At 48.2% G+C, this 18,688-nt stretch overlaps 1 protein-coding gene across 21 annotated transcripts in view; it reads left to right on the plus strand.

The window, feature by feature from the left end:
- The window catches only part of BRD4 (bromodomain containing 4), a 228,352-nt gene extending 210,419 nt beyond the window's left edge, over nt 1-17,933 (plus strand). For 19 of the 21 annotated variants that reach the window (XM_073319258.1, XM_073319263.1, XM_078849691.1 and 16 more), the window contains 7 exons: nt 3,393-3,908; nt 6,820-6,932; nt 7,196-7,355; nt 7,618-7,748; nt 14,547-14,758; nt 15,889-16,108; nt 16,521-17,933. In XM_073319258.1, the coding sequence (XP_073175359.1) occupies nt 3,393-3,908; nt 6,820-6,932; nt 7,196-7,355; nt 7,618-7,748; nt 14,547-14,758; nt 15,889-16,108; nt 16,521-16,589 (1,421 nt within the window). In that variant the 3' untranslated portion in view covers nt 16,590-17,933. Of the gene's footprint in view, nt 1-3,392; nt 3,909-6,819; nt 6,933-7,195; nt 7,356-7,617; nt 7,749-14,546; nt 14,759-15,888; nt 16,109-16,520 lie in introns of those variants that run through there. The other 2 variants (XM_073319274.1, XM_073319277.1) reach the window with 2 other exon arrangements.
- Nucleotides 17,934-18,688: the final 755 nt, after the last annotated feature.

Consider the following 18,688-nt stretch of genomic DNA (forward strand, 5'->3'; position numbering starts at 1 on the left):
TACTACAGATGTCAAACTAACAGGCCTATAATTACTTGGATCACTTTTTTTCCCTTTCTTAAAAATAGGAACTATGTTAGCAATTCTCCAATCATATGGTACAACCCCTGAATTTACAGATTCATTAAAAATTCTTGCTAATGGGCTTGCAATTTCGTGTGCCAATTCTTTTAATATTCTTGGATGAAGATTATCTGGGCCCCCCGATTTAGCCCCATTAAGCTGTTTGAGTTTCGCTTCTACCTCAGATATGGTGATGTCTACCTCCATATCCTCATTCCCATTTATCATGCTACCATTATCCCTAAGATCCTCTTTAGTCTTATTAAAGACTGAGGCAAAGTATTTGTTTAGATATTGGGCCATGCCTAGATTATCCTTGACCTCCACTCCATCCTCAGTTTTCCATCTTTGCCTCAGTCTGCAATCTCAGCCTTTCATGACAGTTAGACAATGCCTGAGATTTGGGCCACATGTCTGTTTGCACACAGGTGGTGCAGTTTGCAAGGTTATACCTCCGTTGCCTTTAAATGTGTCTCAGGACAGTCTTGAATCCTACTTTTTTTATTCTCTAGACAGACTGGTTCATCTCCCTCCACTGGTCCTAGACTCTTAGTGGTGGATGAAGCCACAGAATGTTTGCCAAGGCGTTCTTTTTGTCCAGCGCTCGCCAACCCAGTACAGTTGTTACCAAAGCCTCCCGGGTAGATTGTAGGATGCACCTGGGGTAACTGAAAGTACAGGTACTGTGATTGGCACAGGAAGCCTCACTCCCATATCAACTTACTGGAGCTTTGGGCTATTTAAAATGCATGTCGTGCTTTTTAGCAACCTATCAGAGCCTCAGTGATTCACGTACTTACTGAAAATATCAATGTGGTGTGTTATGTAAACAAACAAGGGGGAGCATGCTCCAGATTGCTCTGCCTAGAGACAATCAGGCTGTGGCAGTTCTGCATCGAGGAGAATGTTACTCTGATAGTCATTCGCTTCCCTGGGGTTCAAAATCAACTTTCAGACCATCTCCACAGGTATTCTTGCCTGAATCACAAATGGTCCCTGAAAACAGGTGTCCTCTGGGTTATCTTCATAGCTTGGGGCATCCCAGTGATCGACCTGTTCACTACAAGGGACAAGAGGAAATGTCATCTGTTCTGCTCTCAGCCAGGCCTCAGTCAAGCCTCCCTGACCAAACTCGCTGTGGTCCTGATCATCCCTCAGGTCATCCTCTAGCTCAAAGTGGCTCAGGCCAAGCTCATTCTCAGTGTCGCATTATGACCAAGACAAAGCTGCTTCTCTGACTTTCTCACGCTGTCTATTCAGCCTCCCATGAGGCTTCCTCTCCATCACAACCTGCTAACTCAGAATCACAAACTCATCTTGCATCATGTGCTCACCTCTCTGCATCTCACGCCATGGCTGCTGCATGCCTGAATGAGGAGGAAGAATAGTGTTCAGTGGCTATCCAGCAAGTGCTGCTCAACAGTAGAAAGTCCTCTACCAGAATGGTCTACTCAGCAAAATGGAAACCTTTTTTTGGTATGGTCATTAGCTCGTGGAATCCAGTCGAAACTGACTTCTACCCACGACATCTAGGAGTATCTGTTACACCTTCAGACATGGGGGCTTGCGCTTAGTCCAGTAGTTCTCAACCCGCGGGCCACTTGTGCCCCAGTCAGCACACAGTTGCAGCCCATGTGACATCCTCAGGGCCATACAGGTAATAAATATATATAGTGTGGATGCAGCCCACATAACACACAGAGACCTGCATATGCGGCCCACAATGGTAAATAGGTTCAATCCTTGAGGGGGCCGTTTGGGATCTGGAACAAAAATTGGGGATTGGACCTGCTTTGAGCAGGGGGTTGGACTAGATACCTCCTGAGGTTTCTTCGAAGCCTGGTATTCTATGATAAGACCACTGGCTTAGTCCATTGAAAGTGCATCTGGCAGCAATACTGGCATTTCATCCCCTGTTCCGGGAAAATCAGTCTTCTCCAGTGTCAGTGTTAAGGGGGCTTCTTTGTCTATATCTTCCGGTACGAGAGCCAGTTCCCCTGCAGGACCTAAACACAGTCCTGGCAACTCTGATGGGTCATCCATTGTAGCCCCTATTATCTTGCTCCTTTTTGCTCGTGTCAGAAAACTGCTTTCCTGGTAGCAATAAGATCGGCAAGGAGACTGAGAGAGTTGCAGGCTCTGATGGCAGAACCTTTTTATATACAGTTCTCCAAAGACAAGGTAACTTTACAACCACACCCCACGTTTTTGTCTAAAGTGGTTTCTGTTTCATTGGAACCAGGTGTTGTATTTACTGGAGTTTTTTTTTTACTAAACTGCATTCATTTTTGGAGGCGCTGCATCTCCATACCTTAGATGTCAGGCAATGTCTAGCCTTTTATCTGGACAGAATTAAAATGTTTTGGGCCTCACCTCATTTGTTTGTGCCATATGCAGATTGCATGAAGGGTCAACTGGTCTCGTCACAGATCTCCAAATGGGTAACATCCTGCATTGACAGCAATGAAATAGCCTTGGCTACTCTCCTCAGTGTGTGTGAGCTCATTGTGCGAGGATGCAAGCAATGTCCAGAATGTTCCTTAGTGATCTTTCCATATTGGACGTTTTCAGGGCTGCTGTGTGGTCATTGATACGTATGTTCACGAACCATTACACCATCACCACATCTTCCAGGGCAGAAGCAAGCTTTGGTAGAGCTGTCTTGCAATCCTTGTTTTGGTAGACTCTGAGCCCTGCCTCCGGGGTGGGTGGGTGGGGGTGGTACTCCTTGTGATTCACCTAAGTGGAAAATAGAATACACAGCTGCATCTACTTGAAGAAGAAATGGTTACTTAATGTACCTGTGGTTTTTCAAGATGTGATGCAATGTGTATTCTACGACCCACTGTCCGTCCACTTTGCATCGGAGTCTAATGTCTGGGCATTCAGTGCAAAGAAACTGAGGGATGCTTGGGGTGGTGCCGCCTCATATAGCCAGGAGTGGGCCTATGGCCATAAGGCATGAGCACTGCCCCTCTACGTGTACTGCTAGGCAAATTTCTCCAGCTCCAGAGCTTTGGGCACACATACAAAGAGACATGGTTACAGTAAGTCATTGTTTCTTCTACAGCCCTGCATTTCCTAGTTGGCACCACATGGTCCCAGGCTTTGCAAGTCTGGGGATAACTTGATGTGTTAGAGAAGGATGTATGGTCACATGATTAAGAAACGGGGTTAGATGCCATGAGATCTGTGTTATGTTCCATGTGTATTCTGTGCGATGTAATGGCAGTCTAATAAGCAGAACAACTTGTGCAGTTTTGCTGTGGGGAGTTGTGCTCTTTCTTCTGTTGTATGTGATGCCATGTATTCCTGCTCTTTTTCCCCAGCTTTGCACAACGCTCTGCCTCAGCAGCCATCAAGACCCAGTAATCGAGCCGCAGCACTACCCCCTAAGCCTTCACGTCCTCCAGCAGCGTCACCAGCCATAAGCCAGCAGCCCATGCTCCCCCAGCCGCCTTTGCCTCAGCCTCCCCAGGTCCTCCTGGAGGATGAGGAGCCTCCCACGCCTCATCACAGCCTGCCTCTGAGCACCAGCCAGATGCAGCTCTACCTTCAACAGCTGCAGAAAGTGCAGCCGCAGACTCCTCTCCTCCCTTCAGTGAAGGTCCAGTCACAGCCTCAGCCACCCCTGCAGCCTCCTGCTCATCCCTCAGTACAACAGCTGCAGCAGCAGCAGCAGAGGCCGATGCACATGCAGCCCATGCAATTCCCTCCTCATATCCCTCAGCCTCAGCCACCTCCACAGCAGCATCCACCCCCGCAGCCGCAGCCAGCTAAACCTCAGCAAGTCATCCAGCACCACCCATCACCACGGCACCATAAGCCTGACCCCTATTCAACTGGTGAGTGCTGAAATTTCCCCTCTGAGTTCTTAACATCAGCGCAGCTACAATTAGTAACAAATTAAGGGCGTTGGATGCCTGGTTGGAATGTAAAGGAGTACTTGTGGCACCTTAAGTGAGCTGTAGCTCACGAAAGCTTATGCTCCAATAAATTTGTTAGTCCCTAAGGTGCCACAAGTACTCCTGTTCTGTTCTTTTTGCGGATACAGACTAACACGGCTGCTACTCTGAAACTGGTTGGAATGTGATTGTTCCACAATCTTTTGAGCTTTGCAGATACTGGTGGTGAGTTGGCATCGGGCTTGGAGCATGGACAAGTCATCAAGAAACGTATTTAGTCTCAGAGGAATTCTTTAAATAACTTGATAGTCTAGTGAGGACTCTAAGCTTTTCTCCTGGGAGCTTAAATCTCAGTCCATGGGGAAAACCAACTATTGTAGGGCTCAAAGTTAGGAAACAGATTCTAACTGGCAATGCTGTGCCCTGTTAAGATTCATCCCATCCCCTTTCAGCATGGAAGTCTAGCCTGTCCTGAAATCAGGGTACAGTTGGTGAGTTCCATCTAGAAAAGAGGCTGTTTGCTCCCTTTGGCAGGATGTTTGGTTTGTGATTTTATAGTAATAGCATAAATCACCACCTCCCCAGGAACAGATCAGGCTTCCTGATTCTGTTTGGATTTGAAGTTCTCGTGTGCCGTTGGCAAGCATGTTGGGAAGTTCCCCATGAAAGGATCAAAAGTGCATGATTGCCAGTGTAGTATCTGGTAAAAGGAAATAAACTGAAGTTAAGGAGGATGGCTGCTGAGTATTGTTTACTAGCCAAGCACTTTAAGTTGTCCCCTTGGGTAGTTTATTAGATGTTAAAATACAAATAGTTAGAATCTGGTGACAAGAGCCAGCATCTCCAGAATAGCCAAGCTAGCATTACAACACTAAACATGTACATGTATGCTAGCCCCCAGCAAGTGATCAGATGGCAAGCAGCCTTGCCAAAGTGCTTTCCCTGCCTTAATGACAGCCCTTCTGGGGTATGCTCCAGTGGACGCACCGCTGAAAAGGAAATAAAATGCCTGTGACTGCGTGAGTGATTCAACCCAGATTGGGCGGTGGAAAGTCTCAAGCGAAGTGCTCAGACTGGTCCCTGAGACATAGACAGAGCCTTGTCCCTCCTAGCTATGGGCAGATTTTAAACCCTTGTAAGATTATTTGAGCTGATGATGGTGTCGCCTAGTCTCCCTCATAGTGCCCTTGATCAAGAATATTTTCTCTACAATCTCTAACAAGCTTTGTTACAGGATAATAGTGCATATGAAGATGGGTATTCATTTCTTGTGTGAAGGACAAATATATTTTTCTGTCTTAAATATTTAGCATGAATTCTTTTTGCTTCTCTTTACCGTTGTGTTGTTTTAGATATGTAATGACCCCTGGCTGTTGGGTGGAGTGCTATTTTCAGAATGTGCTTTTAATTTTTTCCTCCTATGCTAAACATTGAACTGTGTATGTAGGAGAAATAAGAGGAATGTGTCAGTGGCCTTCAGCCATCATACTTTGGGTTGTGACCTTCTCAGATGTCAATGGATTGAGCAGGATTTTGATGGGAGAGGAGAGGCCTCCAAAGAAAACCCAGGCATTGCAAAAAGTGTTACAGGTTATTTAGTGATTCAGGAGGTGGTTCTCTTTAGCACCAGGCTGGTGCCCTCAGCAGGGTGCTGCTGGAGGTGCTGTCTTTCCAATTAAATGTAAAACTGAGGCTCACTTTGGTTCATTAAAGATCTCTAGTTAGGGGTGTTTGTCGTGGTGCCTTGGTTAAATTCTAATTGGAATTAGTACATCCTGCCTCTTTCAAACCCGGCCACCTGTAGTTTAAAATGAATGCCATAAACCATCATATAGGGTTTCTGAGAGTTGTTACAAGCGACGCCAGGGAGCTATAACAACAGAGGGCAGACAAATAAAGAAGGGTGCAGACAAGTGAAATTCAGTTGCTTCCCTCGCACCCATGAGGCAATCTGCTGAGCACCTCTCTAGTGCCTAGCGTGTTGGCTGAGTCCAGCCAGAGCCTGAAAAAGGAAAGCTCACTTCCCTTATAAATTTCAGTAAACATCAAATGAAATGGATGTCTCCAGGTGCTCCCTCAGTTCTCTGTGCCCTAAAGTGCATGTGTGATTCCTGAACAGAGATCTTGAGAGACTCTGGGGGCATAGAAATGTAAGGGGAGAGTTTTAAAATAGTAAATGTTCAGTGATTCTCAAATGTTCTGTGGTTCAGTGGAAGAAATTGCATAGAGGAGCTTACAAATTCTTTAAAATAGGAATGTATTTTGTATGGAGGTTTTCCATTCCTCAGAATGAAGTCCATGGGCTTCATGGCCAAATCCAAAGGGCAATCCAACAAAATCCTTTTCACTTGCCACTGCCCAGCCACCTACAGCCCTTGTGCATTGTGAATGTGCCTGTGACAACCATGGCACTGGCCTGACACCGGACTGTAAGAAGGCTGGTGGGAGGTTCCCCCTATCTGCATACCACTCCATGCAAGTCTGGCAGGCTTATGGAGAGGAATAAACAGATGCAGCTAAGTGTATGGCTCTTTGTGTGCTGATCTGGGTGACAGAATCTTAAAGTTGCTCTGAATTAGGGCTTAGGGTTAGTGTGAATTAGTGTGGCAGTGCAGCCCATGTGACAGCTGGAAGTACTGAGGGGCAGGACTAGACTATGGAAACTGCCAACTGGTGTGGAGTCTTCCTATGTTTGTAAGGTGAGCCTGGGTTAAATTCAACCTGCAGACGGTGTCAGTCCTGTGCAGCAGCATGCTGCTCGATCTGACTCAAGGACAAGTTCTCGCCTCGGTTAATGTTTGGATAAGCGATAGTGATGACAGGTTAACTGACTGGTGCTGAATTGTTCCAGGTCACTTGAGAGAAGCGCCTTCCCCTCTCATGATGCATTCCCCACAGATGCCCCAGTTCCAGGGTCTGGGCCACCAGTCACCACCTCAGCAAAATATCCAGCCGAAAAAACAGGTAAAGGAAGGCATAATCTGAATGTGGGGTCCCAAAGGGCCTGCTCTCAAAGCACAGGGTTCCCAACCTGTGTTGGTAGCTTGGGCTCATGCCCCCAACGGTTCACTCTCCATGAGCATGCATTAGAGGCTAGGCCAGCCCCATTGTGGGACTCTCATGGTGGATTGTTCAGGATGTTACTGGCTCTGTGGATGTGGGATGGACTTCCATCAAGGAAGGTGTTTGGATGGTGACTGACCCATCTCAATGTGCTAACATGGCAGGAGCTCAGAGCACCCTCTGTCGTGCAATCCCAGCCCATGGCAGCAAAGGAAGAGAAGATGCATTCACCGGTCATCCGAAATGAAACATTCAGCCCCACGTTGCGACAGGAACCTCCCAAGCACCCAGAGAGCATCAAACCCCCTGCACATATCCAGCAAAGTAAGTTAGAGCCCCTGCGGTGTTAGTGTTGAAATGTGTATTTTGGGTGTAACATGGGCTACGATGAAGGCTGAGATGGAGAAATGGACTGCTCATCACGGTGAAAGCCTGAGAGTCTACACCTCAGTCAATTGGCCTGCCCTCGATAGTGGGGAAGGAAGGGACAGGATCACTCCCTGAATGCTCTAGGAAACTCAGATACCCTGACAGCCTGCAGGAATGGTCTTTTGCCCTTACCGTGGTATATATGTGTGTGTTTCAGGAACAGAAATGAAACCAATGGAGGGTGGGCGGCCTGTAATCAGACCCCCTGAGCAGAATGTGCCGCCACCTGGAGTACAGGACAAAGACAGACAAAAACAGGAACTGAAAACACCTGTCGCTCCTAAAAAGGTAACAATTCACCACACCTGGATGCAGTCAGTTTGTGGGAAGGGGTTATTTAGTCCTGCCGACACTCCAGCATTTGGTCTATATTCTTTTTTGCGAAAGGGGCACAGAAACTCTGAGCTACTAGAAGAGGCTGAACTCAGTGTAAAGCCCCTAAAAATTCGAGGCCAAAGTTGTCCCTTCTCTAACAGTTTGATCTACTCAGCTAGGTCCCCCATCCTCTTCTGCTTAGGACACAGGTTGTGGTGCCTCGAAGCGGACATGGCCTCATGTCTTATCCCAGATTGAGCAGACCTGTCCCTTCATGCCAGGGTGGGGCTCACCAGAGTAAACTAGTTTTAGTGCGCGTATGCTCGCTCTCTCTCTCCCCCCGCCTCTCCTCCCCTCCCCACCCGTGTTGGGGGGCGGGGAGGGAGGCAGCACTGTTATCCTCACTGCTTCATGAAGGTTTGGGCCCAATTTTTTAATGTTAAAGTGATTGTACAAGAGAATTTGGCCTGGCTGAGAGCTGTGAGGACTGATAGCTTCTATCTGCAGATCAGGAACAGCCTGGGCACAGCAAGGCAAGCATCTCCCACCTGTGTCACTGAGATGCAGCGGGAGGACTCCCTGTGTGTGGGAAGCGAGCTCAGTCTCTGTGACCCATTCGGCCCTACACTTCTGGCCACAAATGGGGGAAACGGATGTGGTGGTTTGACGATATGGGAACCAGGAGCTGTAAAGTGAGACTACCAACTCATTTCATACATGTCACTGTGAACAGCCTTCAGATGGTAACATCACCTTCTTCAAGTAATGGTCCCTATTTGTGTTCCACTGAGGGGTTAAGCATGCACACTGTGTGCCCAGAGTCGGAGAATTTGAAAGTAGTGTCTGTTGGTCCCTTCATGCGCCCTGGCTCACCTTGTGCTTCGTCCAAGGTATTAAAGGGAGGGGCTGACCAACTGTGACTCCAATTCTTCTCACTGCCGCATGGTGCAGGTCGGAACTTTCAGTGTCCTCCTCTCTGGTGCATCTTTAATAAAGATAGTTGTACATAGTTTTACCCAGGTTTATGGTAGTTTTACCGGTTTATGGTAGTTTTACCAGTTTATTACCGTTTTTACTGCAGTTTTAGCACTTAGTTAAGATAAGATTGGGGTTTGTTTTTTTCTTCATACAACACCCTGCCTGGTACCTGTGTGCAGGTACTGGACTATGCCCAGGATTCTAGGCTTCAAACTCTGCGCCTCCTGCCCGCACTTCTTCTCCATCAGTGATTAACCCAGTGCTGCCTCTACTGCTTGGGGGAAGCTCACATCACATTCAGGTTCAGTATTTGCCAGTCCTTTCCCAGCCACACCCAAAAAGGCCAGACCCTCCGCTTCCGAAAGCACCACATAGAGCTCACCATGAGGTCTCACTCAGACCCAGGTAGGGAAACTCCCCCTGTATATCGGCCTGAATCAGTGAGGAACGCACACCTCCCATTACCACATCCAAAGCCTGTGGAGGCATCTAACTGGGAGATAAGGAAGCATACCATAAGCATGGTACTAAGTCTTGCTCAAAGTCAAAGAAAGTGGACGCTCCTTCCATGAGTTCGAGCCATGGGAATGGAATTCTCACTAAGTCTCATAGGCATGAGAAGAAGTCCCACAAGCAATGGAATCTGGTACTTCCAAGCACCTGTCCAACAGTACCGTCATCACCAACCCTCCACAAGACATGGGATCCTCCTGTTCTGGGAAAGTCCATGCCACCGGCACTGATAGCAGCCCAGGGAAAGGGTGCCTGTGATACCGGGGATATCTGGAATTGTACCTGAACCCCAGGACATGTTCGCCTTGCCAGACCCAGAGTCACCCCAGCCAGCCAGCCCTTCCACCTCTAGAGAGAGGATTTCTCCACCTCAGGACATTTCCCCAGAACAGGTCCTTTCACCGTCCTCTCTGATGATCTACACCCTTCCGCCATTTCTGACAGTACCACCATTTGAACCAGTCTGCCTTCTCCTCCTCTGAAAAATAGGAACCAGGAGAGGAACCAATTATGTCCTGTCACCCCTACGTGTCTTCACAGAGACTACCACATCCATGGCAGCATCCTCCATTTCAATGACCTCAGAGCCATTGGTACCTCATACCGTGGGGGCCACCACAACCTTCCTCGGATCTGGCCTATTGGCTGTTACTAGGGACCGGGTCCCAATACCTCCCCTTAGAACCAGCCTGGTCCACGAGGGAACATTTTGCTTGCCTCCTGCTTAAAGTTTCCTTCTAGCAGACGCTTGGATCTGTTGGAGGAAGAGGAACACCTCAGTGCTGCCAGAATTAGTAAGTTTTCCCTCTTCATCTCCAGGTGAAGCAGTGACTGCAGCATCCCCTTCGCCTCTGGATGACTACAGGCAGTTTCAAGGAACTGTTGCAGAGATTCTCAAGGGAACTCCAGTTTCCACTGGAAGAAATCTAGAAACCTGGGACCAGCCACAATTGCACTGCCTATTACTGAGGCTATTCTGGAGCCTGCCAGGACCGGGTGGCACACCTCTCCCACATGTATGGCTACCCCAGAGGGGCCAAAAAGCATTACGTTCTTGCTAAGGGGTCTGAGTGTTGTGTATGTCCATCCCCCCGTCCCCTCCCCCTCCCACTTTTTTTTTTTTTTTTTTTTTTTTTTTTGCATCCTCCTCCAAACGCCCTAGTTGTCCAGGCAGTGACTGCACAAGCCAAGCAACAGCACCCTCAATCTATACCTGCTGATAAGGAAGGCCAACATTTGAACCTTTTGAGACACAAGATATTTTCCTCAGCTAGCCTTCAATTCTGTATCGCGAACTCTCAGGCATTACTAGTCAAGTGTGACTTCCTGAATTACAGCAAGTTCCAGGAATTTACTGATAGTCTGCCGCAACACAATTGGGCTCACTTTCAGGCACTTACTGAGGAAGGGAAGCTGATAGCCAGAATAGCCCTCCAGTCAGGGGTAGATGCAGCAGATACCTCTTTGCAGGGCCATGGCTGTGATCATAGTTATGCAGTGTGTGTCTTGGCTCCATTCCTCTGGTTTCCCGAGGGAGGTACGGAGCACTGTTGAAGACCTCGCTTTTGATGAATCCCATCCTTTTAACCAAAAGACAGATTAATCGCTGCATTCCCTCAAGGACTCCAGAGCCACCCTTCACTCACTGGGCATCTACGCTCCTGCCCCCAACCTCAAATTCCACCAGCGCTATAGGTCCCCCACAATTTTGCCTTCAAAGACCACCTGAGCCTCCAAGGAAGCATCAAAAGACTCCGCTACCTCGCCCCCTCCTGGGCCTCCTTTGCAAGCTTCAGCATCACAGCTAAAACTTCCAACCAAGAAGTATTTCTGACGCAAGCCCCAACAACTATGCCTGACACCTCACAAACACACTCCCCCCATTGGGGTCATTTAGCACTCTTTTCTCATGGTTGGAGTGCGATGATAATAGACAAATAGGTGTCGAACAGCATCCACCAGGGCTATACGAGTTCGTCGAATTACCTCCTCCAAGACCGCCCTCCATGTCCCTCTTCAGGGACCATCCTCACAACTGCATTCTCACCCAAGTGGTGAACTCATTACAACAGGAAGCAGTGGAACACACACACAGAGAATACCGGGGAACAGGGTTTTACTCAACTTACTTCTTGATACCCAAGACGAAAGGCGGGTGGAGACTAGTCCTCAATCTCCAACATCTGTCGGTTCGTTCACAAGCTCAAGTTTTCAGTGGTCATGCTGGCAGCAATTATCCTATCCTTAGAAAAGGGCCATGTGGTTTACGGTTCTCGATACAAAAGTTGCTTATTTTCACATTGATATCCATCCATCCCACAGATGTTTCCTGAGATTCATAGTGGGCACCCACTATTTCCAGTGCAGGGTGCTCCCTTTCAGAATAGCCACTGCTCCAAGTCTTCACCAAAGTTTTTTCCATCTTTGCAGCCTTTGTCAGACATTAGACTGGCTTCTAATTGCACGATCCAGACAAGAAGCCCAAGCATCAACCTCCATGTTGCTCAACTTCCTTTCATCCCTTGGAGTCATCATCAACGTTGAGAAATCAATCCTAGACCCCACACAGTCTCTGAACTTTGCAGGAGCTATCATCAGTTCGGCCACAGTACAGGCCTACTTACTGAAAGACTGGTTCCAGACAGTGAAATCTCATCATAACTAGCATCATGAGCAATCATGTACCAGCCAGGACTTTCCTGTCCCTCCTGGGCCACGTGGCTTTGCGTACATACGTGATCCCATTTGCACAACTCCACCTTTGCTGCCTTCAGACGTGGCTCCAGTATGTTTACTCACCAAACTGTCATTCCCTGGATTTCATGCTGCCATCCCTCCGATTGTGGTCAGAGCCGTGTCATGTATGCATGCGGGTTCCCTTCCTTCCCTCCTGCCAGACAAGAAGATCATCACCAATGCATCCCCATCCCCACATGGATGAGCACATGACACAGGGCACATGGTCTCCCCAAGAATCCAGGGTGCACATAAATATCCTGGAACTCCGAGCTGTAAGAAAGGTATGCCAGTCCTTTCTTCTGTTTCATTCACTCCTGTCATGGTCTCATCACGTCAGACAACGCTACTGCTGTTTTCTGTATTAACAAACGGGAATAAGATTGGCCTCTCTCTCTCTGGACTTGGTGCATCAATCACCAGATCTCTTGTCTGCAGGCTATCATCCAGGAACACAGAATGTAGTCTCAGACTCTATCAGCAAACGTTTTGCAATTGACCACGAGAGGGAACATCACAATTCAGTAGTACACAGCATCTTCACCTGATGGAGGACCCTGACCAGACATCTATTCACATCACAAACAAACAGCAAATGTATCACATACTGCTCCAGAGAAGGCCTCAGTCACCACTCTCAGGGTGATGCTCTCCTGCTTCCTTGACCAAATCAACTACGCCTTCTCTCCTCTACCTTTCCTGCCTCAGGTACTGCACAAGATCCAACAAGACAGAGTGATTGTCGCCTGCTGGCCCAGGCAATTCCAGTTTCCCAATCTCCTCCACATAGTCATTCTGTCCACCAATTCCCCTCCACAACTTCCCCAATCTCCTGACCCAGTACAACAGCGAGATCAGGCATCCCAATCCACGTGCACTCCACCTCAGAACATGGTATTTGGATGGGCATTTGCTTTAGCATGCACATGCTCTCCTGCCGTGCAAGACATCCTCTCCAGCAGCAGGAAGGGCTCCACTAGGCAATGTTACTGAGCCAAATGGAAACGTTTCTCATCTTGGGTCCAACAAAAAGTACTTCTGCCTGAACTGATGGGGATCCCCCCAATCCTGGATTATGTTCTGTCCTTGAAGTCGTCAGCTCTTGCCTCAACTCTTTGAGAGTCCACCTGACGGCAATTAGCACGTTGCACCGTCTTTACACACCCACTAACCACTAGGTTTTGGAAAGGCCTCATCACAACCTCTCCCACCCAAATGATCACACCCCAATGGTTACATGAATCTAGTTCTCTCTATGCTAACAAAACCACACTTTGAACTGTTACCATCGTGCTCTATGTCCCTCCTTTCCATGAAAGTTGCTTTCCTTGTTGCTATCACTTCTGCGAGAAGGTTGGTGAACTTGAAGCTATGATAGAGGATCCGCCTTTTATAGTGTTTGAGAAGGATCCTTTCCCTACGTCTCGACCCAAGGTTTTATCAAAGGTGGTCTCCCAGTTTCACATCAGTCAGTCTATTCACTTAACTGTTTTCTTCCTGAAACCACACACATCTGCAGAGGAACATCAACTCCATTCTCTCGATGTCTGACAAGCTCTGGCCTGTTGCTTGCAGAGCACAAAACCAATCAGGAACTCCCCTATGCTGTATATGTTATAGTAGCCGAAAGACTCGGGGGACAAGTCATCTCCACCGAGAGGATCTCTAAATGGATTTTGGATTGCATTTGGGTTGCACTCTGCTACCAACTGTCAGGCCGACCTATCTCCACAGCATTGCAGGCTAACTCCACGAGAGCTCAGGCTTCGACCATGGACTCCCTTCAGTTAGGGACAATGTAGAGCGGCCACCTGGAGTTCTTACACACCTTTGCAGCACACTATCTTAGTGTAGGACTCAGCAGCAGATATCTCCTTGGGCATGCCTGTTCTCCACACAACCATTCCTTCCTCATCCTTGCACCCTCTTCCGACTTAAGTACTGCTTGTTAATCACCACCAGTGGAATAGTAGGGATCATCACTCGAAGAAGAGGTTACTTGCCTGTAATTGGAGGTTCTTTGAGATGCGTGGTCCCTATCTGTATTCCACTTCCCACCCTCCTTCCTTTCTCCTACGGATCTGTCTGATTCGCATTGGAGAAGGAACTGGTGACATGGTCCGGTTCACATCAGCCTTTATCACCTTGGCTGGAAGCACAAGGTGAACACAGGCGCATGCACTGACCGATGCACACTAATTTCAAATGCTCCGACTGCAGGTGCATGGTTCGCATGCGTAACCCCTCTGGGAATACAAATAGGGACCACGCATCTCGAAGAACCTCCAGTTATAGGTAAGTAACCTCCTCTTTCAGTAACTGTCAGTCTGTGCTGGATTGAAACAGGTCACAAGTGCTGAAGGTTCCCTTCAGCAAATGATTTTGGGGGAGTTCTGTGGCCTCTTACTAAGAACTTAACCATAATGCCTAGCACTAAGGTTCATGCCAGACTCATGCTACTGTGTGCTGTTAACATTAGCTGGGAGGCTATGTCTGCTAGTTATGGCCCAGTTCATCACTAATGGTGCCTTCTTGACTTCACAGGATCTGAAAATAAAGAACATGGGCTCGTGGGCAAGCTTGGTCCAGAAACCCCTCACGACTCCGTCCTCCACAGCAAAGTCCTCCAGCGACAGCTTTGAGCATTTCAAGAGGGCAGCGCGGGAGAAGGAGGAGCGGGAGAAGGCGCTCAAGGCTCAGGCAGAACAGGTGGAAAAGGAGAAGGAGCGGCTGAGGCGGGAGCAGGAGAGGATGAGGTGAGAGGCCTGCACATCTGTATTTCATTGCTCCTAAAGCTTGTCTCTCTAGGGTACCAAGGTGCTGTGAATGGGGCTATGTCCCCATTGGGGACAATCTCTTCTGCTTTTTGCTTCACTTGTCAGCTTGGTGTCTTGGAGCCACTGCTGATACTTTGGGAAAAGATAGGTTTTGCAGCAGGATCAACCAGAAGATGGTGAGGATAGGGCTGTCTCCACTGCCCTTTTGAGGGGTATACCAGACATGGCCCTGTTGTCCAGGCCACCTTTTCTCTAGCTCCCTCGGGTTATACCTCAGCTCTGTTAGCCTAGACGTGTGGCAGCACTTACATGCTGCAGTGCAGGGACTCTGAACATAATCAGTGTGTGTAATATAGCCACCGTTTCCCTGGTGGGCTCACGAGGAGATGGGCTCCTTGCCCACACAAGAGCCAGTGCAAGTTGTAGAGCTCCAGCATCATACTCTATTCACAGTTCATACCACTGAGGTATCTGGGTGTGCCACTGGATAACAGCTGCTGTTTCCTCCTCCTTAAGCTGACTAACAGTACTGTTAAGCAAGAAGCAATATGAGCAAGAATCTCTCTATGCTAAGCACTTCCCATTCCACAGTGTGGGTGTTGCAAAATGGGCGGCTTGACTATGCAACAAACTCCACAGGGAGAAACCCCTTAGCTGCCCATTCTCCAACTGGGATCCTCAAGGAGCGCTTGCTGGGGGAGATGGCTGGACATATGGTGCTGGCTGCTCTTCCTCGTTTCCAGCTGCTACCTGGCATTAAAAATGTAATACATTGAGTCCTTTCCTCAGAGACTTCACTATGTCAGTGATTGCTGGAGTTCCCGCAGGAAGGTTATGGGATCACAGTGGGGAAGGGAGGCATCCATGAGAAGCTCTAAGATATGGGTCACACTAGGAACAAGTTTGAAACAGCCAAATCTGAGACATCCCTTCCCACTCTAGAAGGGTGTTTCCTCAAATAGTCCTTCATCACAGCAATGATGAGCCAGCCCTGGGTGTGGAAGAAGGACCCAGCAGTACCCCCGTAGAGCTGTATTAGAAACTGCCATGATGCCTTATGTGGTTGCACAAAGCACCCCACCATTCTAATGACACTTGGGTCTTGGCAGGAGTCGTGATGATGAGGATGCCCTGGAGCAAGCTCGCAGAGTTCAGGAAGAAGTCCGAAGACGCCAGGAGCAGCAGCACCAGCAGCAGCAGCAGCAGCAGCCAGCTGCAGCCTCTGCGCCCCAAGCACAGAGCTCTCAGCCACAGTCCTCTCAGTCTATGCTGGATCAGCAGAGAGAGATGGCCAGAAAACGGGAGCAGGAGCGAAGGCGCAGAGAGGCGGTGAGTGGTGGGGGGATATTGGGCACTCTGATGTGGGGCTCTTTGAGGCAGATGCTCCGGCAATGAGCTGAGTGACAGAGCATCACTCTGCAGTGTAATTTGATAGTCCTAGAGCACGCTGGGTTTATCAGCCGGGGGTTACAAGCAGGCCAGAGTGCTTTTGCTGGAATGCTGATGCCTTGGTGAACTGAGTGAAGACTCAACAGATTGGCAGATAACTGTGCCAGGAGACTTAAGTCCACTTTTATAGGGAAAAAGTACTAGATTATACCAGTAAAAAGTTTAGGTAGCCCAACAAAATCCCTGGCCCCTAATGCCACCCATTGAGTCAAGTGCAGCATCCCTGCAATGTGCTCTTATGAGCATCAATCCTGCAGCCTTTGTAATTCTCCTATCTCCTCTTCCCCTTCAGATGGCAGCTACTATCGACATGAATTTCCAGAGCGATTTGTTGGCAATATTCGAAGAGAATCTTTTCTAATAGCGCCTGGTTTTCTTCTCCTGACTCTTTAATTTCCCGGCGAATCTTTGACTCTCCATAGTGTTAACGGCGGCTGGGAGGGGGAGCATTCCTGCAGCCCTTCTGCATGTATGACCATTGCAGATCTTTCAGTTGAGGCCTCAGAAGGATCAGCAGAGTCTGCCTTACAGTTTGACTTTTGCCCCCCCTCACACACTGAAGAAAGACCGACCAAGACAAGCCAACTATGTACTAGGTTTGATTGGACATGCAGCTGCTGGGAAGGGTGCCCTGATCACTCGACATTCTCTATGCCAAACGTATTCACAGTATATCCAGGACTTCATGTTCTTCACACCTTTTCTATCCATAAAGGTTCTAAGTTACAGAATGTCTATGAATAAACAGTGCTGTGTCATGACAGCAAGAGATGCTCTTCACTGAGAGGCTGCCTATGGGAGTATCCTGGCAACAATGGGAGACCTGGGGTCCAGATGGGAAAATACACAAGCTGTGTCTGGTCCTTTCATCACTGGCTTTGCCTTTAACTTAACTTCCCACAAGCCTTTAGCTGGGAGCCATTCTCTGTAAGTGTTCGCTTGTGAAAAAGGGAATAGTACAGTGGAGGTGTCAAGTGTAACTGGCCATTTGAGTGAGGTTTTTGTTTTAGCATTGTGTGGAGGTCCAGGAATTGGAGCTAGACTACCAACCAAAGTCAGTTTCTTTCAGTCTGTTTTTTTTCCTCCAGGCAGTTTGGCACTGCTCGACTCTTGACTGGGTATTATTTGTCTTTGTTATAGAGTGGAGTGGGGAAACCAGTAACACCAGGGGAAGCTACCACCCTGTTACTAGTGTTTAACCGTGGCTGTATTGTATAGTGACTATAGTTGGCATATATTTGTTTGAAGATTTTGGTGAGCCACCAAACTCGGTGTAAAAACACTGCTTATATTTTGCTCAGTTCCAAACTTTTAGCCTATATTTTTAACTGTAAAACCAGAAAGTTGCATTTTGGGTTTTTTTAAATGTCATAAAATATGGTGTTAAAAAGTTTTTATACCTAAAAGGAGTGGCTGAGAGGAGGGCAGGTGGAGGAGGCAGTTTTGGAAAGGCTCCTTCCACCACCTATCAAATCTCACTCACCAGCAGTGGGCGCTTTCCCATGCGCCTTCAGTGTGTGTTCTTTTAATTTTATTCTGTGAACTGTTAAAACGTTATGTGCCATAAATACCCACTATACAGTACAATACTGGTGTGTCAGTATGGGGCGAGCGCTGGAGTAATTGATTGGTTTTACTTTAATACGGTGAATATGCATTTGGTCTGTACTGATCATGGAATAAACTCATCTCTTTTTTTTTAAAAGATGGTGTCGTACTGACATTTCTTTGAATCCTACTTGTGATGAAATTGTTTAAAGGGGTGAGGATTGTTGAGGAAAGCTTGTCCCTGTCTCCTGACTGTGCTCTAGGGGGAAGGAAGGAGTTCTCATGCTCCTGTCCCCATCGTGGGGGGGAAGCTTGTCCCAGCTAGTCAACGTGCATCCTCCCTCCTAAGCGAGGGCCAGGAGAGCTGCCATGCTAAAGCAACATGATCCTGGACAAGGTGTAGTGAGGCTGGTCTTGTGTGAAGGCTTCATTCTGCTGTTGGCCCCCCTCTCTCACCCAGAGGGCGCATCAGGACACCCAGCACTGACACCCACAGCGTCTCAAACAGCCAGCGCAGTTCCTTCCCAGTTTCTGAGATTGTGATGCAGACGTAACTGACACTATGTAAAGCAAGCACAAGAGCCTGCCTAGTTCCAGAGGTGACGTTTGTCCCACTGAGCAAGAGCTGGGATTCTCCAAGCCTTGGCCAACCTATTCATTTTGAGAGCTGGTGGCTTCCATTGATACTTGCTTTATGAGGTTTGAATGTGGAGGGTGGGAGGAGGAGCATGGACGATGGGGTGGGAGGGCCTTCTCTTCACATTCCAGACCTAGTTCAGTGTGAGAACTGGGTGCAGCTATCTCTGGGAAGATCCAGTCAGGACAGGGGACAGATTAGACGGCACTAGTATGGATAAACTCCACTTTGCTGTTGTCTGTGACCAAGCAAGCGTTGAAATAGTAGCCTCAGGT

This window comes from Lepidochelys kempii, chromosome 20 (assembly GCF_965140285.1).
Source record: "Lepidochelys kempii isolate rLepKem1 chromosome 20, rLepKem1.hap1, whole genome shotgun sequence".
NCBI lineage: Eukaryota > Metazoa > Chordata > Testudines > Cheloniidae > Lepidochelys > Lepidochelys kempii.